Raw genomic sequence first — 25,389 nt, forward strand, 5'->3', positions numbered from 1 at the left:
TTAAGACAGATAAAGTTTAATTTTAAAATATGAGAATTTGTCTCCTGGTATAGATGTTCAGGTTTCAAATTCCTTGTTCTCAGCTAAGTCTGCTGTAACTGTATTCTGTCAGGACTGGCACAGATGTAAGATTAAGAGCTGTTGTACCCAGGGGAAAGATGTGGGCTTCCTTAGGGCTCAGTTTAACGTGAAACCTTTTCAAATCTGTGGACATTCCTCTTCAAAGGCTTGAGAGTCTTGGTTCTTTTGCTGTGATTTCACTGCCAAAGAGTCAGTTAGAACTGTTTGCTTTACACAGAGATAGCTTCGATATTATTTAGCCTCCTGGGTGCTCAGCCTGTGCTAATCCCTGTCTTTAAAGAATTTACTGTCTGATTAGATACATGTGACTAACCCACAGGAAAAAATGAAAGCCAGTAAAGATTGAGTGTGTTGAGTTCCAGTTGAATTTTAAGTGCTCATAGGAATTTGGGGGAATGAGAAAGCAGTAATGTTTGGAATAGTCAGAAAAGTGATACCTTGATGATGATGGATTTGAACTGAATTAGAGGGAAGAGGAACCACATGCAGGGACACCTAGAGGCAACCACAGTCAGGGTGTGTTCATGGAACACTGGCCAGCCTGGCTGTGGTGAGTGAGGTGTGCTTAAAGAGGGTGGGGTAAATTTTGGAGGAAGATCTTTGAAAGCCAAGCAAAGGAAAGTTCACATTTAATGTGAAAGGAAACAGAGTGCCAGCAATGCTTTTGAGCAGGAAAATGACAAGATGAAACCAAATATGGCTGAAAGGAACCAAAGAGAAGAGAGACAACTTACTCTCTTCCCTCAGTCAGCCATTATAGGGGGTGATACCTGTGAATTAATTATAAGAGAGACAGGGTCCGGCTTATAAGGAAAGGGTGTTGACAGAAGATTACAGGAGGCTGAATGGAAATTCTGAGAGGAAGTAGGACTAGCAACTTCAGCCCATGTCTTAGCAGAACTCCCACAGTGTAGTGCCAGTGGCTACATGGCTAGGAACTTTGAGAAGATTCTCTCCTTTGTGTGTGCCCCCCAGTGAGACTCCTATCAGTTCTTTCTTCCTTTTAGGAATTTCCTCTATCCTAGGAAATGGCCATGGGAAAGCTCTGTCTGCCAACATCCCACTTCGATTCTAGCACACTTACTATCACATGAGATCTTTGGGGTTAGAATTCCAGTTATCAAATAGCTTTTTCTGAAGTCTTTACTGAAAGAAGTCATCAAAACTCAGCGAGGATCATCCATCTCCTTGTAGAACTTTAAATAATGTGTTTTCATTCACAATTACATTTGGGTTTTATTTTTTTGTGGCAACTTTCTTGATTTGTAAGGCAAGTAGGTGAAAGTTGTGGGAGTTGCCTTTGGCCATGGGGGACTTTGGAGGGATGGGAGGATAGATGACAGAGGGTGGATGGAGGATGCAAGGAGGGAGGAGGGATGAAAGTGTGGATGATGGAGAGATGGATGATGATGGTTGGATGGATGGGTGGATGGGGGAGAAATGGATAGATCCCCAGCAGGACTGTAGTAGAAGTTAGTTAAGAGCAACAGAAAAACTTCATTGCAGAGGTAAGTATAAAAAATGACTTTACTTGCCTGGCACAGCAGTGCATACATATCTGTAGTCCCAGCTAGTAAGGAGGCTGACGGGAGAGGATCACCTGACCCAAGAGTTTGAGTCCATCCTGGGCAACATAGCTAGACCCCATCTCCTTTAAAAAATGATTTTACAGGACTTTAAAAATGTATTCAGCACACTTATTAATATAACTGAGGTAAACTTTTAAGTAGTTTTGGCACAACTAGGTGGCTGTGGACTAAGCCTGCTCTGTGATCTGCCCTCATGCATAAAAAGTAAGTTTTTTCCCTATTCTTTAGCTGTTTCTCATGCTCATTCTCAGCCAGTGCCTCAAATACATCTTTGAATTTTGGAGGACTGTCCCATGAAAATGGCTTGAACAGTAATGTTAAGTCATCTGTAGAAGTCCCTTCATGCTGAAGTAGCCCTGCTATACCACCCGCGAGCCTCCCTGAGCAGTCGACTGTCACCAAGGAAAGGGCCCTGGTTTGCATGTCCTTGAGAGAGTGCTCGTTGCCCTGCCCATTACTCCAGCACGGACTTCATTTCATTTCTAGTTAATGAGAGACTAATGGTTTGATCAGCGCCTAGGCAGTCTCTGGCTTCGCCAGCCAGGCCAGGCCTATGTTTGCAGTACAGAATCTGGACAGGACTTAGTACTAAACCCTGTATTCTTCTATGTTTGCATTCAGTGTACATAAGTGATACAAAAGGAGCACTAGGCGGGCGAAGCGCTGACCAGGACTGGCCCAGGAAATGAAAAGGAGAAGGAGGGCCCTCGTGGTGTTATCTGATGCTGCCATCAGTATACACTGGGAGAGAGCATGTTATTTCGCAGCCATGCAGCAAACACTCCTGTCTTTTTATTAACCTGTGTGAACCTTTTTATTTATTTAAACCAAATCACAAATAAAAGCAAAATAAAGACAGGTATGTGAAAGTTTTTGTGTTGTGGTGGTTTATCTAAACAAGCTTTCATATAAAGAAAGAGTAACTCAGAAACCTCTCAGTGAGACATCCTGTGTCATTAGGAATTTTAGCCTTTTTCCCCCCTGGAAGATTAAAAAACAGAATTTGCTCAAGTAGAGTTTGGACAAGGGTTTGGGAAAAAAAGCTGACTCACTAGTGCAACATGTTTTATAGTTCGTTCGTTCATTCATTTTACTGATACTTGAGTCTGCTGTGCGCAAGGCAGAAATAAGCATCAGGAACAGGTTCTACTGTTGAAAAATTAGTGAATAAGCATTTTAAAAAAGCAAAAATTAAAAAAAAAACTAGCTAAAATAGAACTAATGCCTGTTTTTTAGTACTTTGGCATACAGTTAATATTTTCTATCAGTGACAAATGTTTAGTACTCCTTTTTGGAAAGGTTATTTTGACTTCAGTATAATTTTAGAAAATACTCTTAAGATATTACAGATACACCTTCACATAAGATCAGTGATAACAAAATCACTGGCTAGGAGTGACTCTTGCTATTCCACAGGGGCAACTATGAACTATCTTGAAAAACAAATCACAGAGGCAGTTGTTATTTTCAAGTTTGCTTTGAGGATAGGATTATAAGTATTAGATCTTAAATTGTCCTTTCAGGAGATTATGATGGATGGGACTGAGCTTTTATGTCTATAAATATTCTCTCTAAAAAATATTTTAGGAAGTCAGCCAAATAATGGCTGCAGTGGTTGTTATTGCATTGTGGAAATGCAATTCAGGACCTGGCCCAACTACTGTAATCATTCAGCTGGCTCGAGACAAAGATCTCATCCCCCACACTGATGAGCAGAGGTGCATCTCTGTTTTAGCTGCTGACCACGGAGCCTCCATGCTTTAAGAGGGCTCACCTGCTCTCTAGCCAAGTTTAACTTAGAATCCTAGTGCTCGCAGCTGTGACAATTGGGCCATGCAAAGCTTAGGGGAAGGCTGAGGCACAACAGGTAACGCCTCAGCCCCTATGGCTCTGAACACTCTCTCATCCCTTAGCAGACATGGGACTACTCCAAGCAATGTAGACTTTGAAAACTCATTTCTATGCAAGTCGGGTAGGCCTTGGGCAACTGGCCTTTAGACCTGGAGTTCTTTTCTTGGTTTGAGTATGTATGCTCTCTTATTAGCATAGGTAAATCAGTCTTGCTCCTGGTCCTTATGTGATGGGACATGATTCTTCATAAAGAGATGGTGGCTTTCTCACTGGGTTTTGTAATCATGATGATGGCCTTGGTTTTTGCTTGAGTCAAAGTTGAATTCAGGGTTCTGTGGTATCATCTGATGCATCCATCTCTTACCTGTTTTCTTTATCAGTAGTGGCACAGTGGCACAGTTGTTATAGGAGATACGTCATTGATGCCAGGTTAGTTAAAATATTTGGCATCTACTTTTCCTCCATATAATAGTTAAAGAGTTGCTAGATTCCAGAAGAGAATGAGTGAACATTATCTGTATTGCCAAACTCTACTTTTAGGTTGAGGTTGAAGTTGGCCACCAGAACCTGTTACACCAGGTCTTGGAACTCCAGTGGAACCTGAAATGTGAATGGGCCTCCCAGTTTGAATGTGTCTCCATCCCACTGTTAGGGAAAGCCCTTCCTGCTTGGCCTCCTGCTATAGGCCACCCTAGACAAGCTGTTCTTGGAATCTCTGTCAGGCTTTTCCTCTATGACTGGTGTTACATTGCCTGTGTTCTGTGATCTCCTTGTGACACCTATAATCCTGCATGTGGGGAGTCTAGATCGTGAAGTGGTTTCATTTCCTTGAAATGATGGTAGTTAATTTGGGAGGAAGGAAAATAAATAAAGCTTTTTCCTCAAGCCATCTTTCTGTACCAATTAAACATCAACAACTCCAATATGCCATTCTCTGGGTGAAAGGGAATTAGGTAGCATTTTTTTTCCCAAAAGGCATGGAACCGCAGTCAGTAAATAAAGGATCAACAATAACCATAACCTAAGCTAAATTCCACCCTGATTGGTCCGAGGGCCAGGACACACAAGTGGAAATATGAAAATGCACATCTTTATTTCTTTCTCTGCCAATTTCATAGAACCTGTTTATTTTTCTGTTGAATGGGAATCCACAACAGCTCCTTGGCTGAGTCATGTATTCCCTTCCCTAAGTATTCCAGACAAGTCATAAGTACTTGCTTTATAAGGGTCCACATGAAGTGTGTGGAGATTTGGACTAGAAAGCAAGCAGTTAAATTTAGGGTAAAAGGGAATATATTTCATAGAAAACAAATGCTGTTTGTTTTTTGTGTTTTCTTTGCGCATGTTTTCCTGCGCAGAGATGTTTAGCATGTTTTGATTCTAAATCTTATGGGAATCTAAGATTTTGTTGCTTTCCTTGGGTCATTCTGGATGAATGATAGCTGTTGGGACGTACTGGGTCAGAGCTGCCTGTTTCAAGCTGCTTTACTTTTCAGCCTCTGATGAATGTGACCCTCCTACCAAACCCTGCAAAAAGGAGTCTGAGAGCCCTTTGCTGCCCCAGCCCATACCTGGTTGAGTGGGTAGATAGCCGCTGAGGTGGTTGCAGCCGTAGGTTGCCTGCTAAAGGCATGGCTGGCTCAGGGGCTGGCAGGCAGGCGGCATTTTGGCATTTTAAACACTAGCTGTTCCACTCATCAGTGCTGTGCAGTTAATCAGGTTACCTCACGTCTCTGAGCTTGGAGATTATACTTAGTTAATCATCATGAGGATTAAAGAGAACATAACTGCTACTGCAGCACCTAGCACATAGCTGATACTCCATCAGTGTTTACCTGCCTGTCCTCCAAATTCACCTCAGGATTTTTTTGTTTAGTGATACCACCAAGCAGCTAGAGACATACTTCTGGTCTTTTGGGCTTTTATATGGAAAAGCAAAAAGCAAAACAAATTTCAGTGCTTTCTACTGAAAACACTTAAAAATTTTGATCTCATATTCCCGATTCTTAGTAGCTTGACCTCTGGCCTAAGCATGACTAAAGAGCATTTTTCTTAGAATACTATTTTTCAGCCTCCTGAGCCAGGCACTTGTGTCAACTCATAGAACCTTAAGTCTGGAAATATTTAAGGAGGTACCTAAGGTCCTATGAGAGGAAGGGAGAGGAAGGGACCTCACCCAAGGTAACTTGGTGAGTGAGTGGAGAGCTGGGATCAGAACCCAGATCTCCCCCAGCTCTGCACATCCTGCATCCCACTGCAGTGGAAACTGGGAGGGCTGTGCATCTCCAGCTAACCACCTCCAGAGAGCCCAGCCTCTCCTGGGACCTAGGAGGCCATGACCAGATGGATGGCAAGGCCCAGGAGCTTGTGTTTCCAAACTGAACCAGCTCTTTAAAACTTGGTTTTGGAAGGGCCAATATTTCTGACTTGGGTCTTTCACTCCAGGTAGCAGTCTGAGAAAAATCTGCCCTCCTTCATTTATCAATTCAACAAATATTTATGAGGCATCTACTAATGTCCAGGGACCATGCTGTGGTGATGATAGCAAACAAAGTCATACTGAAAAGGGATTCTGATCACTGATGATCCTGCAACCAAGCCCTTTAATTTCTTTTCAAAATAATGTGTCATTTTTAAAGCAAATTTTGACCCTGCCTACATTCCATCAAACTAATAGAAAATATAATCTCAGTCATTATGCCTCCCTACCTCAAGTTGTGCCTAGCTTAGCTTAGATTCAGGATTCTTAACATAGTTGCCAAGCATCAGAAAGTCACCTCCGGTCATTTTCATGTGTATGGCTGAGGTGCCTGTTCTCTGTGCCCATTTGATCTCTCTGGTCTGGGGGCCTTGCCGCCTGGGCCAGTCTGGGTGTAGGATCCTGGTGAGGCTGGTCACTAGTTACCTTGCCCTTCCATGTCTTGGCAATGCCTGCGTCTTATCAAGGAGCACAGACAAGGAGAATGGGGGAAGGGCAGAGGGAGCACGCGTCATCAAGCAGCATGTTCAAGTCGCTGCTTTTGGTGTTGGCACATCTTAGTGTCTCATTCTCAAGGGGAAAGCAAGACGATGAAGCCTCTTCGACCTAGCCAAGCAGCATAGGAAGTTGGAATAAACAAACCTTTTCATGTGTCAAGGGAGAGGCAGTGTGGGGGAAGAGGAAGAACACTGCAGTTCGTCAGACTTGGTTTTAAATCTTGGCTCTACCTCTCTAACCATGTGACCTTGAACAAGTCTTAGTCTGCAGTAAAATGGACATCAGTGAAATAGGTTTGGTAACACTCACCTGGCTTGAGGGCAGAGGTAAGGATTAAAGACAATGTAGGACAAGCTCCTATCTAGTACCATGCCTGGGACCTAGGTGCTGAGTAGATTGTTGTTTCCACTACAGTGCTCTTGTTGATACACATGTAATTAGCCAGCAACAGCAGCACCTGACATCTGAAATTAAGATGCATAAAATGGTATGTGAGGGTCTTTAGCAGGGGGGTTGAGATGTTGCAAAGGAAACAGGAAAGCTCTGTGATCTGAGTGGAAGAAGGTTGGCGCCAGCTGATCTAACCATTGAAAAATGGGTAATATCTCCCTAGCCTCCCCTCTATGGATGGTGTGATTCAGTGAGAAATGTTAACAACTTGAGATGTACTATCTTTAGCCTGCTAATGTTTTGTAAGGCAAGGATAACCCTGAGTCCATATCTGCATTGGGGTTTCCTTCTGGCTCACTGGGAACTGTAGATTCTTGCAGTTGGTTTGGTTGTCGAGTTGCACTGCTATGTCTACCGTCACTGACTGTCTTCACTCTCTTCCAGGGGCTCCACGGGCCTTACCCCTTCGGCCAGTCTTAAACGTGTGTCAGCAAGAAGAAAAATTAACAAAAGACAGAAGGCCTGACTCGGGGGGGAGGGGCAAGGGGTTCTTCTGGATTGCAGACCACATCGCATGGACCCCTGGCTCTGACCCCCCATCCCGGAAGAAGAGGAAGAAGCAGAACAGACTAGTTTTGAGTAAACTCAGTATGCATGTGTGAATGCTAAATTGCAGGAATGGTGTTGAGGCTACCGAGAAGAAATCCATGCAGCCACCTTGGGTTTTGTTTATTAGGCGTCAGTCTAACAAGTCCTTAGGTCACTTGGGAAGGGAAAAAAGTTTAAAATGGGGGAAAAAAAGCCATTTTTTTAAAACAAAATTATTTTGCCTACAGAGAGGTTGTAGTTTTGAGCACGTTAATTTTTTTCCTCTTCCCCTACTTTTTTTTTTTTTTAAATACAGGATAATGTACTCTTTATAGAATAGTGCTTGCTCTGGAAATGATTCAGGTTAAAAGCTGGCGTGGCATGTTTGGGGACTCTGCGGATCAGTGCTACAGGAGTACATCTGCTGTGCCACATGACTCCAGAAATCTCTGACCCCATTTGTTTTTAATGGCATCACCCAATGAGTTATCACCTCTTTTCTCTTTAATCTTCTGTTGATTTACACCTTTGACATTTGTATTCATCAACCCTGTGGCTTGTTAGCACCAGAACCTCTCTGAAGACCAAACTTCCCTGTGCAGCCAGCAGAGGAAGCCTTGAGGACAGATCTCGGGTGACGTGGGATTTTCTGAGGCCGAGAGGTGTCCTTCTGCACACCCTTGTAACAATTCAGATTGCATTTCCTCCATGTTTCTCTTGGCAGAGAGAAATGCCATCATGCTTACTGCTCTTTTGGATTCTTCACACAGTGGCTCCCCACTCGCTCTGGGAACAGTGCCTCTGTGCAGAGTGTATGCGCACGCCCCGTGCACACACCTGGGTGTTGGTGCAGCTCACCAGCAAGTGTGCAGCAGGCGAGCTTGACAGCGGCACATGCTTCTCTGTTGTCACACAACTCCTTTCCCTGTGTTTTCCTTCAGTTAATTGTCCTTTGTGGTTTTTTCACAGCCTATTAGTGGAGGCTGAGCTGTTAAGGTGTGAAAATACAGCCCCAAACGAGGACTTTGTCATGGAGAAGGGCCACAGTCACTGACTACTTGATCTTGGAGACCACATTTAGATAGAAATGAGAGGACTGCCCCCTGCCTCCTTCCCCATCAGAATGCTTGGTTATGATTGAGGAGGTGGGCAAGGAGCAGCCCAGCTGGAGCGGAGGCTGATGGGCTGACTGCTCACTCAGACAGATGACTCCACAGGCATCCTGTGGATTCTTGGTAGGTTGAGACGTGGATATCTCCATGGGAAGCTTGAACCAGGCTAGAACAGCTGTCTGCCAAAGATACAAGAATATGCAAAGTCCCTCTTTTCTTCTCACCCCCCTCCTTCCCTCATGTCTTAGTTGGTTTGAGAGCCAGGGATATGGATCCAGCATGCGGTTGCAGGGTCACCTGTGTGTTATTACACCCCCCGTCCCCCTAGGGGTGCGAGACAAGCAGGCAGACCAAGTGATGAGTGGCTGCAAGGGGTCATATAGCCTGGGTATGGGTGAGGGTCTGCCTGTCTGTTTCTGTCTGGGTGTCTGAACAGTTCCAAAAATGTGTGTTTGTTCCTCCTCATCCTCTTTGGAGACTATTGTTTTTTAAAGCTTGATTGTGGGAGAAAAGCTTGTATGAAATTCCCCCTTTACCTCCCCACCCCTTAAAAATAAAAGGGGGAATCAACTTTGGTCCACTGGAGAAGCCCCGAGGATGAGTGGAGGTAGCCTGCTGAGAAGGGCGATGCAGCTGGGTCTGGGGCTAGACTAGAGCTTACCCTGGAACACCTACTTTCTATGCACACGTGCATGCCCCGTTCCCTAGCAGAGCAGAGGGGAGTCCCTCCTGGGTGCTCACACCACAGGGTTCAGGTTGGCTTTTTGTCCGAGGGCCTTACTAGGCCCAGATTTCTGCTGCTGTTGGTGCCAATCTCCTGGGACACTGCCACCTGGGAGCCCGTACATACCCAGCTGTTCTTCCCACTTAACAGACTCAAAGCAGCACATCTCCACTGCCCCTGGCAGGATGGTGGGAGGCCTTACAACCCGTGCTTTCCTGGCTTCTTCATCTGCCCACTCTAGGTGCCCCTTCCCAGTTTCCCAGCAGGGATTCCCTGACCTGATTCAGCAGGGATTGCATAGGTCACCATTAGTGTGTCTGGCCCTGCCAGATTATACTGCTCCTTCTCCTGCTTGTAGGCAATCAACACCTGGCAAGTTAAATGTCCTGAGCACCTTGGCTTCCTTCCTAAGAACAAACCATTTCTGTGCACATCCTTAGAAAGGTGAGCTCCTTGCAAGAGGGCTAGAGCAAGTGCAAGCCTTGGGGGGTAGGGTTAGGAGTGGGCGTCCATGGCTTCCTCAGGCCCAGGAGGATATTAGTACCGTTCACTCTCCCTCTCCTCACTAGTATGGGTTTGGAGCAATGCTTAAAGCCCTTCTCTGCTCCCCTGCCTAATGGGGTGGTATTGGCTACCTCTCAGCCCTAGTAGTCCCTACTCCTCTTAGAATCTTCACCACGTGGCAGGCTGCCTCTGGGCAAGACCACCAGCGTCTGGCACCAGGAGGTGAGGCAGACACCATACTTAGGTGATAGCATCTGAGCCCAGTTGGGGATACAGGGGCTCAGGCTCGGGAAGTATCTGTGTGCATGGAGTGAGGTGTGTGTGTTTGGATGTGTGTGCATGTGTGCATGCCTTTTTTCTTTTTGCTGTGGAGACAGTTGAATTTGGGGCATTTTTCTAGAAGTTGTCAGCTCTCTCTCCCCCAATAAGGCCTAGCTGTAACCTTAAGCCCATGAACAGTACTTCCAGCCTGGAGAGAACCTCACCAAACAGCTGGTGTGGCCTGAGGGCAGCCATGGCGGGAAGTGGGCATGAGAATAAATACCTCCCCAGATTCAATCAGCCCCAGCAGGAGAGGACGGCAGAGTTGCCAGGTTCAGAAGTGCAAGCTGATTGCCCACCCTACCCTGCCTCCCTCCGCCCTCCCTTGTTCCCCTGGGTGAATGCAGGAGCAGCGTGGCTGCCCCTCCACCTGCACAGCGGTGTGTGTGGCGAGCAAGCCGGGTGGGTGTTGTGGCAGGGCCTCACGGTGCCTAGGAGATGAAGATGAGGAGGTTTTTCCTTACTGTATAAATGAATATTTGTATGATTAAATTAACACACAAAAAAAATATTTTCATATGTGTCAGTGAGTTTTATTGCACCCTCAAGCCTCCTGTGACCTGCCTGGCCCATAATAGCTCTGTGGTATGTGCTTTTTGGTCTCTGGCTCTTTTTCTTTTGCAGATGAGAAAATTAAGACCCTGAGGTTCATTATATGTTTGGGAAATTAGTCCTGGGATTATAATGGGATCTGGTGCCTAGTGACCAGAAAGGTAAGAAACGGCCTTCAAATGCCCTTTAGGTCCCTAGGGTACTGTGCCTCTGTTGATCACCACTCTATCTCCAGCATACAAGAGACACCGGACAGATTCGTGTTGATCAGCTAGCAAGCGCTGTGGGGCCTTACTGTGTGTCCAGTGCATAGCACAGGTACAGGAATCCCATAGGAAGAGAGCAGAGCATCACGGGCTTCTTCCTACTGGAAATGCGGATAAGCCAGAGTTGGGGACTCCTACCTCATTCCCGTGGGGACCGTTGACGTCCTAGATTTAGAAGAGGGAGTGCATCTTATGTTTCCCATGGTGGTTAGGTATAGTGCCTGGGTGCTCAGGGTGCTCCTTCTGGTTTTTTTGGTTTTTTTTTTATGGATTAGGTAGGTTTTTGTGAGCTGGACTGGGAGCCTGAGAGGCAGGGACCACAGGCCAGGCAGCTGGCAGACAAACTTGGAACCCGCCCTGCATACTTACATGTGACAGCCCTTGATGGGATGGGGGAAGGTGCTACATGGTCGTCAGAGAGCGTTGAGCAGGAGTCAGATAACCTGAAAAAAACTTAAATGAGAAGTACGAGGGCAAATGGTGGGGTGACTGGCTCTGTCCCGTCATATCTGTAGTGCTCTTCAGAGGTCAGACTCAGGTTTGTCCTTGGTCACGTCATCACCTCTCTGTATAGAAGAGAGAGAGATCACAGAGGAAGGGAGTTGCCTGAGCCACAGCTTAATGGATGAGTCAGGCTTGGATCCATGGCCTCACAGGTGCTAGCATTATTTTCACTTAACTAAAGAGCTAACTTTTCTTCTGCAAACCCCTAGATTTGGCCTTCATCCTGCCTAGCAAAGCTGTGTGTTCTAAATGATGGTTGTGAGCCAGGGGATCTAGGGTGCAGGAGTTGGGGAAGGGGATCCCCTGGCCACAGGCCCCTCAGCGAGGGAACCTGTGACCAGAGATTGTGTGAAAGAAACAGGTCCCACAGAGAGCTGGTCTCCTGCCCCTCGGGCCTGAGTGCAACACTCCTCTTTCTCAGAGAGCAGCCTAATACAGAGCCTAAGGCAGGGGTCCTCAAACTTTTTAAACAGGGGCCAGTTCACTGTCCCTCAGACCATTGGAGGGCCAGACTATAGTTTTAAAAAAACTATGAACAAATTCCTATGCACACTGCACATATCTTATTTTGAAGTAAAAAAACAAACGGGCAAAAACACCTGCATGTGGCCCACGGGCCGTAGTTTGAGGACGCCTGGCCTAAGGTAAAGGAGACTGGCTCAGATGCCCCTGGGGCATGTGCCCCCACCGTGATAGTGCACCTGCTTTCTTGTTTGTTCTTGGCAGGGGAGGGGTTCCCACCCTGTCATCTGTGTCTTCTGGCGGCTCAGACCCGCTCCCAGTCCTTCTTCAACACCCCCACTGCTGAGCAGTTATTTGCTTGGCAGAATCTGTTTGTCTTTGGGGCTGTAACCTGTCAAGAAGTCACCAGGCCCTGGGAGAAAGGAGCAAATTTGATGTTAGCTCCTGACCCGAGCCATTCCCACGGGGGCTAGGTGACAGGGAGGGGGCCGTCAGCTGAGCCTAGGAAATGGGGGGAGGCAGTTGTAGTGGTCCAAGCCCAGCCCTCCTGGCGGAGCAAATAGGCACTCTGAAGGCACCTCCCTGCCCCAGCTCAGGTTGTACCTGGGTGCGTCCCACCCTGTTCCTGAGAATGCCCGTCCCTCGCCTGCTTGCTGTGACCCAGCCATTTCCCAGACACCACCTGGTGTCCAGTCCTGTGTGGCTGCCAGGACAATACGCACGAAGGTCACTCATGGTAGCCTCAGATTTCACAGGTGGGAAAGGAGCAGGCAAGATTGCTTAGAGATGGAGGAGAGAGTGTGTGAGGTTGTGTTTGGAGAATGGATTCGGACCAGGCCACATGACCGATGGGTCTCAGGTGCCTCATCTCTAAAGTGAAGATGTACTAGTTTAGAAACAGGGACCTGGAAGATGGATATTTTTTTTAATATCTTTTTTGTCTTTTCTGAGATGCTGTGATCTGGGGGGCAGTGCTTCTGAAATGTGTTAAAATGCAGATTCCAGTACAGCGGGGCAGGGAGCAGGACTCTGCATTTCTGCCAAGCTCCCCGATGAACAGATGCTGCTGGCCCCACTCGGTGTGAGAACGGCAGGATGTGGCCTGAGTCCACCCAGTCTGTGAGGCTCTAGCCAGCAGTGTGCTGCCCAGACCTACTAGAATTTGAAGGAGCTTAAGTCAACTAGAACAGTACTGTTCACAATGTGAGCTGTGGTTCCTCAGCGTTTCTTAGGGTTTATTCAGGCTATGATTTCTGGTTTAAACATTATTTCTACTATGATGCTCTTCTGTCACAAACAACAAATGTTTGAGTGTCCACTATAATTATGGTAATATTGACTGACCATTATCGACCATCTCGTATTAAAGTGTGTATTTATATGCATTACCTCATTTAATCCACAGCCTTCCAGATGAGGCGATAAAGAAAGGTCAGGTAAGCCTGGTGCTTGGTTTGTGAATGACCAGCTCCTCTGAATGTCACGAATCCTGTGGAAATGGAAGTGGAGCTGCCTGGGGAGCATGAAGAAAGGGACCTTAGTCCAGAGGTGTCCGGGTGGCTTCTCTGAGGAAGTGACACTTAAGCTGAGAGCCAAAGAATGGGGAGATGGGAAGGGGTTGGAGGAATGGCTTACAGGAAGGTGGGGTGAGGGCGGTGTGCCAGGGACACTGCAAGGAGACAAGTTCGTCTGTGGGAATATTGCTTCTGGAGGGCCCATTTCCGTCTGTATCTGGAGGAGGGAAAGGTTATAGGAATAGAGGCTTCCCAGTTACTGCCCCAGCCGAGCCCAGGAGAGCTCTGCTGCCCTTGCCCCTTTGCAGTTCATTTGTTCATTTATTGAACATTTATGTGCCAGGTACTAAGGTGCTAAGGATGTAGCAGTGACCAAAATAGACAAAAACCCTTGTCTTCGTGGAGCTGCATTCCAGTTGGAGTAGACAGTCAGTAAATACAGTGTAGTATGTCAGGAGGTGACAGGTGCTTTGGAGAGAAAAAGCAAAGAAGGATAGGAGTGCTGATGAGGGAGAGAGGCTTGCTATTTTATATAGGACGGTTGGGGAAGCCCTAATTAATACGCAGAGACAAAGAAAGTCTTGCAGATATCTGGGGTAGGAAGAGCGAACATTCCAGGCAGAGCGAACAGCAAATGCGAACGCCCTAAGTAATAGGCGGTGAGGTCAGAGAGGTGAGTGGGTCAGGTTATGTGGGACCTTGAGGTGACCAAAATGGATTTGGCTATTGCTCTGGGTGAGATGGGAGCCATTGAAGGGTTGTGAGCAGAGGGGGGACCTGAACACCTTGAAAGATCCCTTTGGCTGCTGCGCTGAGAATAAACGGGGCAGGGGGGGGACACAGGGAGACTATTAACAGGTGGTTACTTGGTGGGGTGAGTGGAGGGGTAAGAAGTTGTTAGATCCTCAGTACATTCGGAAAGTTGAGCCAACAGTATTTGCTGGCGGGGTGGATGCAGAGTATGAAGGGAGAGAGAAATGACTCCTGAGACTTGGGCCCAAGCAACTAGATCTACTTACTGGATTAACCGGTCTGGAGTAACTTGTCTGAGTTACTCTGAGCTAAGATAGGCAGGACTACATGAGGAGTGGGCTTGAGGTGAGGGATCAGGAATCCTTTTTGGACCTGTTCAGTGTGAGATGCTCATTAGGCATCCAAGGAAGGTGCTGGGCCAGCAGGTGCTCATACAAGGCTGCGGTTCAGAGGGAAGGGTTGGAAAGTCGGCAGTGAGATGGGATTTAAAGCCTCAGGACTGGTTGAGGTCATCAGAGGAGAAAAACCGGAGCATATCAGTTGGGCCTTATCAGTCATGCACTCCCTCAAAGGCCTGCTTTTTGCCCCAGCTCCCTCCTGAGGATCTTCTCTGACCACGAAGGCCCCTCCTCAGGCTCAGAGCTCTTGATGATTGAAGTTAACCCTTCTGTCCTAGCAGCCCCTATCCTGTCCCCATACCCCTGTGTCCCATTCCTCTCCCTGCTGGTCACAGCAGATAAGGTGAGGGGCTGGCACTGTCCAGGCCGGCGTGGCACCCACGCAGGATCCAGGTGGTAAGGGCACAGAAGAGCGGAGCCAGAGCCCCAGTAGGTTCGAGCTTAGCTCCTATGTTCCTGTCCTCCCAAGGACGGTCTGGGGCCTGAGACCCAAGTCCTAGAATTACCTCCTGCGGGGCTGTGGGAGAGAAGTGTGAGAGGAGAGGGGCTGTGTCTGAGGGGCCTAAGGAGAGAAGCCCTGCGGGGCCATGCTTGCCTGCACCAAGCCCCCAGCCCTGGTCAACAGTCATGACACCCAAGATCCCCGGTGGGCTTGAATGCCACCGCTCAGAGCCTCTGAGCACCACTCAGGGCAGGGGGACAGAGCAAGGGCCGCAAGGGATTTCAGCTGGGCTGTGAGGAAATCCTTATCTCCAGAATGGCTGCTCTGAGCCATTTGAGGGTGCCGGAACGTGGCCCCCTCAGCTCAAGGCCAGCAGAGGGCGCCACACCTCTCAGGCCTCACCTGGAAAGGATGGCCACTACCTGGCCTGGCCTTCCCTGCAAGTATGTTTTCCAAATTCCCGCTCCTCCAGGGCGAGCGTTGCTTCTGCTCTCTGCTCCCAGGTAGGCAAGCCTGGCCCGAATCCAGGCTCTGCTGTTTGTCGGCTATGTGACGGGCCAGTTTCTTTAGGCACTCAGAACCTCAGTGTCCTAATACGTAAAACGAGGAGTTTCTACCCCAGAGGTGACGTAAGAATTAAAACACCATAACAATGTTTAGCATCATATACCTGGCACATGGTAAGTATTTGATACGTGGTGACAATTGTTACATTATTATGACCTGCTGGATGTGGCAAGGCCTGGGCCCCTGAGGAGGATAGGGGACTGGGACGCTCGCTGGGTGTTTGGGAAGCAGAGTCCAAAAACTCCATAGCCCGCTCAGGGGTCTCTCCCTAGACCACAGTTCTTACTTCCAGCAAACCATCATTGCCTTGTGAGTACTTCTTGGTTTGGAGTGGTAGTTGGGATGCAGGAAAGGACCATTCCAGAAGATGGTCTGGGAGACCCTAATTTCCTCCAAGAAGAGGCTCTAAGGAGAGCAGGCTGTGCCCTGCAGCTGCATGCAGCGGGCTCACAACGCACATTTGTCGAATGAAGAAATGAACAAATGTAGGAGAGACTGGGGACCTGCCTTGTGTGGGACTGGCCTGGTTGCTGGGCACTGCTCAGACAGCCCAACTCAGACGCCAGACAGTGGCAGGGGCTCCTGGAGAGGGGTAAGGGTCACAGATGTGCCCGCAGTTGAGAATGACAGCCCAGAAACCTCTGCCAGGGAACTGGTTTGGCCACCGTGGTTTACCACTCCGGGGGTGGAGCGCAGGGGCCGACACGTCTGCATCTGGCTGCCCACAAGGACCCGTATTAGTGTCACAGCCAGGGATGGAGGCCAGGGCCACAGGTGGGCACCAGGGTGGCATTTGCTGGTGTCAGATGGCACGCAAATCCACTGAGCATGTCCAGCTTTTGCTTTCATGCTTTCTCTCACCTCTCTCCTCCCACACATTTCAGATTTATGATAGTTGAGTGCACTCTAACCAGGGGCCCGGTGGCTCTGTTGCACAATGGATAGCGCCTTGGACTTCTAACCAGGGTCCCATGCGCATGGGGGTGAAGGCTTGGGGTTGGGGGTACCCACAGAGAGGCAGTGGGTAGTTGTCAGGGTGAGTTGGGAGGGGAGTCTGTGTGTTGGGCCCCTGCTGGGTCCCTGATGTGTGTCATTCAGGGCTGATAAAGACACATGTCCCTGATGGGGGGACAGGACCTAGGAGATGGTAAAAGTGAGCGCCACTGGGGAATCCAGTAGGCTACCGATGCTGTGAGTGGGGCCCACAGTAAGTGTGCCATGCAGGAAGGTCGGGGAGAGCTGGGCCTCTTCCAGCACCTTGGGATGAGACAGCCACCATCTGGAGCATCCTCAAACGTGAGAGGACACTGCCTTCCCCAGAGTCCCGTGGTCAGCCCAGGCTTTCTCTGATACTTGAGCCAGCAGGGAAAGCCGAAGCCCCCAGGGAAGAGAAAGAATCAGTGGTTGGTTGGGAAATAGGAACTGACTCCAGCTGGCTCCCATCCCAAGCTGAGCAGCCGGGCTGGGGGGACCAGTGACGTCCAATTGTAGCAGTGGTGGTTGGGCCTGAGGGGAGGCAGCCTTGGCTCTCAGGACTGGTTTGCATGGAGCAAGGGGAATTTGCATCTTTGGGAAGTTGCAGGTATGGGAACGGGAGCTGGGAGCCTTTATCCAGGCCTTCGGTCTATGCCTCCCCCTGGGGGAGGGGCATGGGGGGAGCACGCCCTGCTGCCGGCCATGCCTTGCCTTACCTTGTGTGAGGAGCACAGCTGGATCCCAGGGCCACTGGCTCAGGATTCAGGCCCTGTTCTGTGCAGAACATGCCGGTTCAGAAAACAGAGTCCTCTGTACACCTACACATGCATGCAGCCTTTCACAAGCATGCAACCTAACATACCTGTGACACTCTGCACTGCTCACACAGGAACATGGGCACACAATGCACAGGTGCTCATCATTACCTCCGTTCCTACAGACACCACTGCGCCCGCAGGGTCACGTCTCACACTAGCCACACAGAAGCTCACACCAGGTGCGCACGTCCGCACTTCATGGTCATTTTTTAACTCAATTTTGCTATAAGTCAGGCATATTTGAAATTCTATTCCATCCTCCTTACTTACAACAGCCTTCTGAAGTAAGTACTAATTTTTTGTTGTTGTTGATATATAATTTATATACAGTAAAGAACACAAAACTTACAGACAGGTTCAGCTTGATCACCTCGTTCTCATGCACAAACTGTAACCATCACCCAGGTCAAGATCTAGAACAGGGGTCCTCAAACTTTTAAAACAGGGGGCCAGTTCACTGTCCCTCAGACTGTTGGAGGGCCGGACTATAGTTTTAAAAAAACTATGAACAAATTCCTATGCACACTGCACATATCTTATTTTGAAGTAAAGAAAAAAACGGGCAAAAACACCCGCATGTGGCCCGCGGGCCGTAGTTTGAGGATGCCTGATCTAGAATGTTTCCAGTGCCCCAGCAGCTCGCATTTGTGCCATCCTGGTCAACAGGAGCCATTATTCCAATAAGGTAAGTGCCATTGTTATTCCCATTTAATACGTGAGAAAACTGAGGCACAGTCCCACAGTTGCCCACTAAGAAGTAGCCAGACTGGAAGCTGTGGACTGCAGACCACCAGGTTACATAAACACCCAGTAACGTGCGTGTGCACGCCCTCACACTAACAGGGCCATGAGCACAAAGGGTTGGAAGCGCTGTTGTTTTCCCATGAAGGGAGCAGCAGAGAGAACGTAAGCTTTGCTGTCAGCACACTCGTTCGAGGGCACGTCTTGGTTCACAAAGGATCCGTGGGCGCAGGCGCTGCAGCGCCTGTCCTGGGGCGATGGGCACAGGACGCGCGAAGGACACGCAGAGCATAGTGTGTGCAGGGGGAGGGGGGGACACCTCCGCACCTGAAGCCCTCCGAGCATTGGCGTCATGCCCTCCGTCTGCAGGAGCTGCTGGGGGGGTGGGCATCGCGTGTTTTCCCGTGGGTGAGCAGGGAGCGCTGCGTGCCCCTGCCGCCGGGCTCTGGGCGCGGCAGCGAGCCAAGTAGAAAGCGCCCCGTACCGTGGAGCCGGCGTGCAGCGCTGCGTGGGCAGTCAGGCCACGGGCAGTGTGGAGCCGGCGTGCAGCGCTGCGTGGCCAGTCAGGCCACGGGCAGTGTGGAGCCGGCGTGCAGCGCTGCGTGGCCAGTCAGGCCACGGGCAGCGTGGAGCCGGCGTGCAGCGCTGCGTGGCCAGTCAGGCCACGGGCAGCGTGGAGCCGGCGTGCAGCGCTGCGTGGCCAGTCAGGCCACGGGCAGCGTGGAGCCGGCGTGCAGCGCTGCGTGGCCAGTCAGGCCACGGGCAGCGTGGAGCCGGCGTGCAGCGCTGCGTGGCCAGTCAGGCCACGGGCAGTGTGGAGCCGGCGTGCAGCGCTGCGTGGGCAGTCAGGCCACGGGCAGTGACTGGGAGAAGAGGGATAAGAAAAGGGAGGAGAAAGTGCAGCTTCAATGGGAGGCGGGAGGGCCGCTCTGAGGAGGTGGTGTTTGAAGTGCAGTTGTGAGGTGACTAGGCGATGTCTGAGAGGAGAGTGTTTCGGGCAAGGAGAACAGCCAAAGTGGAGCAGAAAGGCAGGTGCCTGTTGTGTTCAAATGCCAAACATGGATTCCGTGCAATGCAGGTTTTGGCACCTGCCCTGCTCTTAGTGCTGTGTGACTTTGGAGGAGCCCATCACCCTCTCTGGGCTCCATCTCTGCCTGCCCATGATATGAGGCTTAGATGTGAGCTGCCCTGTCCACCAGAGCCCTCTGTGTGCCCTCACCGGCCTGCCCTCCTCCCCAGGGCTGGCCACAGGGCAGCAGCTCCACAGCGGTGCCCTGGCCACCCTCACCTCAGGGCTGGCCTCAGCCTCGACCTAGGCTTCGCCCCTCTGGATGCAGTGGCCAGCGGTGGCAGCAGGGAGACCCTGGCTTAGTTCACACACATTTCAAATACTGGCTGTGTGCACTTGGGCGGCGGAGCGGCACTGCTGGAGATTCGGATGGGCCTCGTGTGCCACATGCTTGCAAGCTTGCTGAGGGGGACAGCGGATGAGAGCTGAATCTGCGTCCCTTCATGCTCTGCCCTCCCTGGACACTCAGTGGCAGGCCGGGCCTGTCTCTGGAGGACCTCTCTCCTGGGTACCCCTGACCTCCTCCCAGGGTTGGCTCCGTATCTAGGCCAGTCCCCATCCTTCCATATGCTTTGCTGCTTAAAAGCCTCCTTAAGGGAAACGGTCACCCAAGACCATCTCGGCAAAGGACAGGGCAAAAGAGATATTGGAGATATTGACAGACCCTCTTGAATCACTTAGGAATTGTTTTCAGCTGCAGGTAACATGAGCCTAAGAGACAATGGCTTAGACAAGATAGAGATTTATTTTTCTGAAGGTAGATACAGGGCTGGCTTCCCACCTTGAAGCCTCCTCATGGTCACAAGATGGCTGCTGCAGCTCGTCATCATATCCCAATGCCAGGCACAAATGAGGAAAGATTAAATCAGCCCCCTTTAGGATGAACTGTCCTAGAATCTGTACTCAACAATTTTCACATATATCCCATTGGCCAGAACTCAGTTACGTATTCCTTCTATCTGCAAGAAATGCTAGCATTATTTCATCCAAGAACATCAGAATTCCATTAATAAGAGGGAAGGAGAAAACAGATATTGGGGAGGCGACTAGCACTCTTCTTCCTACACATGCCCTGTCCTCTTCCATCCCTGAGCCTTAAAAAACTCACGCTGTTTCTCCATCTCCGAGGCCCTCTGCCCTCGCCCCCACCCCCTCCCCCACCCAGCCAGGTAAGAGGCAGAGCCCATCGTTGGAACCTGCTGAGGTTGCCCATGGCAGATGGCAGAGACCCGGGCTTCCTCGGGCGAAGGGGGAGGGCACAGACACGGAGCAGCAGCCTGCGGTGCCGGGGCGGGGCGGGGCCTTGCCCCTCCGCCACCCCTGCCCGCTCTGCGGACGGCAGCAGGTGCGGGTCCCCCAGGAAGCTGACTTGAGGGGCGGCACTGCCCAGGGCTGGGGACACGGCAGTGAACAGCCAGGCCGAGTCCCTGCCCGTGAGTCGCTGACATCTGATGGGGGAGACAGTCGGCGGGCGCCAGGCGCAAGCCCGATGGGAGCCCTGCAGGCTTCTGAGGGCCGGGAAGATACAGGGCAGGGAGCCGCAGGGACGCACTCGGCACCCGGCATGCGTTGAGGGTGGCCCCAGATCCCAGGTCTCTGGACCCACGAGGGGCAGGTGAGAATGCCCGGGGTCCCAGCTCCAGATGGAAAGCTCCAGAGCAGGTGTCAGGTGTCAGTCCCTCAGCCCAGGGACTGGCCAGGCCTGGAGAAGGGAGAGGAAGTCACGGGCGGTGGGGGGAGTCCTGCTCGAGTTCAGAGGAGCTGCTGGGCCCGGAGAGGCAGCAAATGCCAAGGGTTCAGGGCTGTGGTGCCCTTAGTGGTCGTCCCTAGTGGGCTGGGCCCCAGGTGTGAGGTCTGCCCAAGGCGGAGGCCCTCCCGGCCGCTCTCTGGACTCGAGGAGAGCCAGCCCTAGCCCAAACCAGCCACGCGGGAAGAGCAGCCCTTCCCCACCACGCACAGCTGCTAGCCTCTGAGCGCCCTTTTTCCCGGGAAGCCGGCCCAGGGTGCCGAGGCAGGAAGGACACAGCTGGCTCCCCAAATCGTCTCTTGCTGCAAGTCCTGCTGCCCCCCACTCTGTCTCTCACCGCAGTAGTCTGACACCCTTGGGAAGAAAAACTCACCGAGATCCAGTTCAAGGTGCAGCTGCTGCTGTCACGTGACGCGAGTGCTCACCCAGCAGCGCCCGGAGCCTCGCGTGGACAGACCGTGGACGATGTTCACCCTCCCGTGACGCGGGAGAAGGCCGAGGCTCAGAGAGGGGAGGGAACTGGCTCACACTCCCCCAGGGGAGGGAGGGTCTCGGTTAAGGGCCGTGGATGCCAGGCAAGGACTTTGGCTGGTGGCAGTCGTGAGCGCTGAGAGGTCACATAAATCCCCATGATAAAAGTCACCAGCCGCCGGGCGTGGTGGCTCACGCCTGTAATCCTAGCACTTTGGGAGGCCGAGGCGGGCGGATTGCTCAAGGTCAAGAGTTCGAAACCAGCCTGAGCGAGACCCCGTCTCTACCAAAAATAGAAAGAAATTAATTGACCAACTAAAAATATATATATAGAAAAAATTAGCCGGGCATGGTGGCGCATGCCTGTAGTCCCAGCTACTCGGGAGGCTGAGGCAGTAGGTTCGCTGAGCCCTGGAGATTGAGGTTGCTGTGAGCCAGGCTGACGCCACGGCACTCACTCTAGCCTGGGCAACAAAGTGAGACTCTGTCTCAAAAAAAAAAAAAAAAAAAAAAGTCACCAGCCGCCTCCCACACAGGCTCCCACACGGCCTGACCTCCGTCCCTGCGATTACTGTCCTTTTGTTCTTCTGACAGTGTTCACAAACACAGTCTCAATTTCTCCCGTCTAGAAGGTGTACTATGTTATCCCCATTTTATAATACAGGAAACTGAGTCCCAGGGAGGTTCAGACCCTTGCCCAAGGTTCCAGGGTATCTGGGCCAGGTCCTCTGTTCCAGGCCTGCCCTTGGTCCCCGGCACCCGTACGGCAGTGCTGAGAGGTGGGTAGGACATGCGCTCCAGTGTCACTCATACCTGGCCTGAGTCCCAGTTCCACTGCTGGCCAGGTGTGACTCTGGGCGGTTTGGCGATCAGCCGGCCTCAGTGTCCTTACCCATGAAATGGGACTAGTTCCTGCTTCACAGGGTCTTCGTCAGACTGTGCTGGACTCACGCTCACCTACGGCCCCGCCCTCCTCTGGGGGCCAAGCAACAGCTGGGGGGCAGCTCCCCACGGTGCCTAGTGCCCCCTCCCGGCCCTGGCCCTGTGCCAGCCAGACCTGCCTGTGCCTCATCTTCCAGATGGCACCATAAAGCCTTCCCGAACCTGGGCTGCCCGGGAACAAACAGCCCCTCCCAGGAGGCCACACCCACTTGAGACCACACCACCCTTCCTGCTCCCCTTGGCTGGGGCCAGGTGTGAGAGCAGCAGCCAGGGCTGGGTGGCCGCCTTTCTGGGGAGGTGGAGGGGAAACAGCCAGGGCGAGGCCGTGTGAGAGCCAGTCAGACTCCTGAGACCTTGGCCACCCTCTGCCCCTTCCCTTCCCCATCTTCCCTCCTTTTCCGTTACTTCGCCCCTCCTTCCTCTCTTCTCGTCTGGACACAGACCACCCGACCCACTTCCAGTCAGCTGTGTGATTCTGGGCAAGTCAGACTCTCTGTGCTCTAGTTTCCCCTCTGAAATGGGGTAAGAACCCAGCGGGCCCCTCCTGGGCTGGCTGGGAGGGCTGGGGGACACCAGGGGAGGCGCCAGCTGAAGGGTGGCCTCTGGGGCCTCCCACTTGCCTCCCTGCTGTGTGAGTGAGGAGGGTGGTCCTGCCCGGGTGGGCAGGGGCAGGAAGCCTGGAGAACTGAGGTCCCAGGCAGGCAAGCAGAGCCCTCCTGGCTCCCCTCGGCCAGATGCCCCTCGCCTTTCTCCTCTGAGGTCCCTGCAGGATGGAGCTTGGGCCTCAGTTTTCCCATCTGTGCAATGGGAGCAGCAGGGTTGGTGCGGAGGGGGAGGTGGGTTGGGTAAAGTGCCTGGCCCTGTGGGGCCGGACCCAGAATGCAGCAAATGCCTTTACCGGGAGACCCGGGCCTCAGCCCTGACCCACCTCCTGCCCAGCACCTTGTCACAGGGACTCGGGCTTTCTGCTCTGAAGCTTCGATCTCCCTGCGTCCTCAGCTTTCCTTGGGCGGGGCGAGACCGTCCTATGCTTCCATACCCAGTTGCAGACTGCCTGTCTGCCATTGTCCCTTTGTTCCGTGTGTGTTGGGAGGAGCCCAAGGTCTCCCTCTGTGCTTCCCAGCTGTGCTACCTGAGAGGTGATGGAACCTCCCCGCTGCCTCAGTTTCCTCACCTGTAAAATGAGTGGTGCCTACAGTGTAGCGTCGATGTGAGGCTGATGTCCACCTAGTGAGAAGCGGGCCCCAGGGCAGGGCTCGTGCTCAGAGAGGGGCCCAGAGAGCTGGGGCCAGGGCGGTGCAGAGGAGACGAGACACGGCCCTGCGCGCTGTCACCCTGTGGCGGCGCGAGAGGCCGAACCGCAGAAAGACAAGACGGCACCGGCGCCCCCGGCATCCAGCGAGGCGAGAGCAGCGCCAGGCGACCTGTGGGCACGAGGCCGAGGGAGTGGCCGCCCGGCCCTGGCACCTCCCTCCCCAAGTCTCTGGGGCCGGAGGACGAGCCAGCGTGGTCCCTGCCTCCCTGCAGGGCCTCGGAGACTGTGGCTTCTCGTCCTGCCCACTCTCCGGCTCCTGGGCCGTGGCCGACCACGTGCGTTTTCTGAGTCTGTTTCCTGCCTGCGGACTGGAAAGGAGACCTTCCTCACTGCCGTGCGGCGAGAGGCGGTGGGGTGTAGAGAGCCCACCCAGTGTGATGGCGTCCGACCAGCGCCGACCAGGGACCCGGGACAGACTGTCTGACTCAAACTCTTGGCTTTTGGAGGTCCAGATGGAGACTCAGAGAGGGAAAGGAACTTGCGGAGTTTGCACAGCAAGTCAGAGGCAGAGGTGGGGCTAGAGCCAGTTCTGATCCCTCTGATCCCACCAGACCAAGGGTGCTCAGCCACACCTGGTCCAGCAGGTCCCCGCTGTGATCAGCTCTGCTACTGCCCAGCCACGGGCGGGTCACCCCACCCCTGCCTGCCTCAGTTTGTTTATCTCTAAAATGGGTTGTCGTGAGGACCCAGCAGCAGATGATCCGAGGCCCCCCACCCTTCGTGGCATGTTCTCTGCTGTCCCTGTGTCAGTGCCATGGTTGGTCCCCCACCTCAACCAACACATCATAACCGGCCTGAGGAAACCGAGGCTGGGGAGGTGAAGGGACCTGCCTGAGGTCGCGTCGGCTGTCCACCCCACCGCATCCCTGCGTGCTTCGCAGATGAGACACGCCGAGCCCGGGGCTCAGGCCCACGGCCGCCCGCCTCCACGGCCGCGTCTGTGTCCGCCCTGGTCTCGGCAGGGCCCACGGCTGGGCGCTCAGCCAGGGCTGAGAAGAGAAGTGGGAAGGCCGAGGGGAGGGCAGGGCGGTGTGCGCTTCCTGGCCGCTGGGGAGCGACACCCGAGCTGCGGGGCGGGCCCTGCTTCCTGCAGCTGCTGCCAGCTGCACCCCAGCTGGGCACAGGGGTCCTGGCCTCTCTGACATGACGTTGAAGAGGGTAAGGGTCACTGGCAGGGGGTGGGGTGGCCTCTGGGGGCCACTCAAGGCTGCTAGGTCCAGTGACGGGCACAGTTGGCAAGAGGCCTCCAGAGGTGGCGGGAAGGACTGGACAGAACAACCTTCCTGGACTGGCTGACCCTGTGAGCCCTCATCTAGGTTGGCCCGCGGACAGGCAAGACAGTCATGATCGGAGCTGGGCCTTGGCTGGCTTCACAGCTTGGCTGTTTCTTACTAGCTGTGTGTCGCTGAGCAGCTAATTAACTTCTCCGGGCCTCAGTTTCCCCAGCTGTAAATGGGGATTATGATATCTAGTCCGTAGGGCTATTATGAGTATCAATAAGCAGAGAATTACTGAGTAGAAAGGCATGAGTCCGCAGTGCCTGCACCATAGAAAGGGTTCTATAGATTCGCATAGTAGTAGTAGTAGTATATTTATTGTTATAAAGGCCCAGAGACCATGAGAGACCCAGCTGAAGCCACACAGCAGGCAGAAGCCAAGGCAAAACCAAGACTCCGGGCCGGGCGCGGTGGCTCACGCCTGTAATCCTAGCTCTCT

The 25,389-nt window shown here is 52.1% G+C and overlaps 1 protein-coding gene across 3 annotated transcripts in view; it reads left to right on the forward strand.

Annotated features, from left to right (window-relative positions):
* Positions 1-10,648, forward strand: part of ILRUN (inflammation and lipid regulator with UBA-like and NBR1-like domains) — a 97,983-nt gene extending 87,335 nt beyond the window's left edge. For 2 of the 3 annotated variants that reach the window (XM_012746767.2, XM_012746769.2), the window contains one exon: positions 7,333-10,648. In XM_012746767.2, coding sequence (XP_012602221.1) covers positions 7,333-7,368 — 36 coding nt within the window. In that variant the 3' untranslated portion in view covers positions 7,369-10,648. Of the gene's footprint in view, positions 1-2,291; positions 2,541-7,332 lie in introns of those variants that run through there. The other variant, XM_012746768.3, reaches the window with a different exon arrangement.
* Positions 10,649-25,389: the final 14,741 nt, after the last annotated feature.

The sequence above is a fragment of the Microcebus murinus genome, chromosome 5 (genome assembly GCF_040939455.1).
Source record: "Microcebus murinus isolate Inina chromosome 5, M.murinus_Inina_mat1.0, whole genome shotgun sequence".
Classification (NCBI taxonomy): Eukaryota; Metazoa; Chordata; class Mammalia; order Primates; family Cheirogaleidae; genus Microcebus; species Microcebus murinus.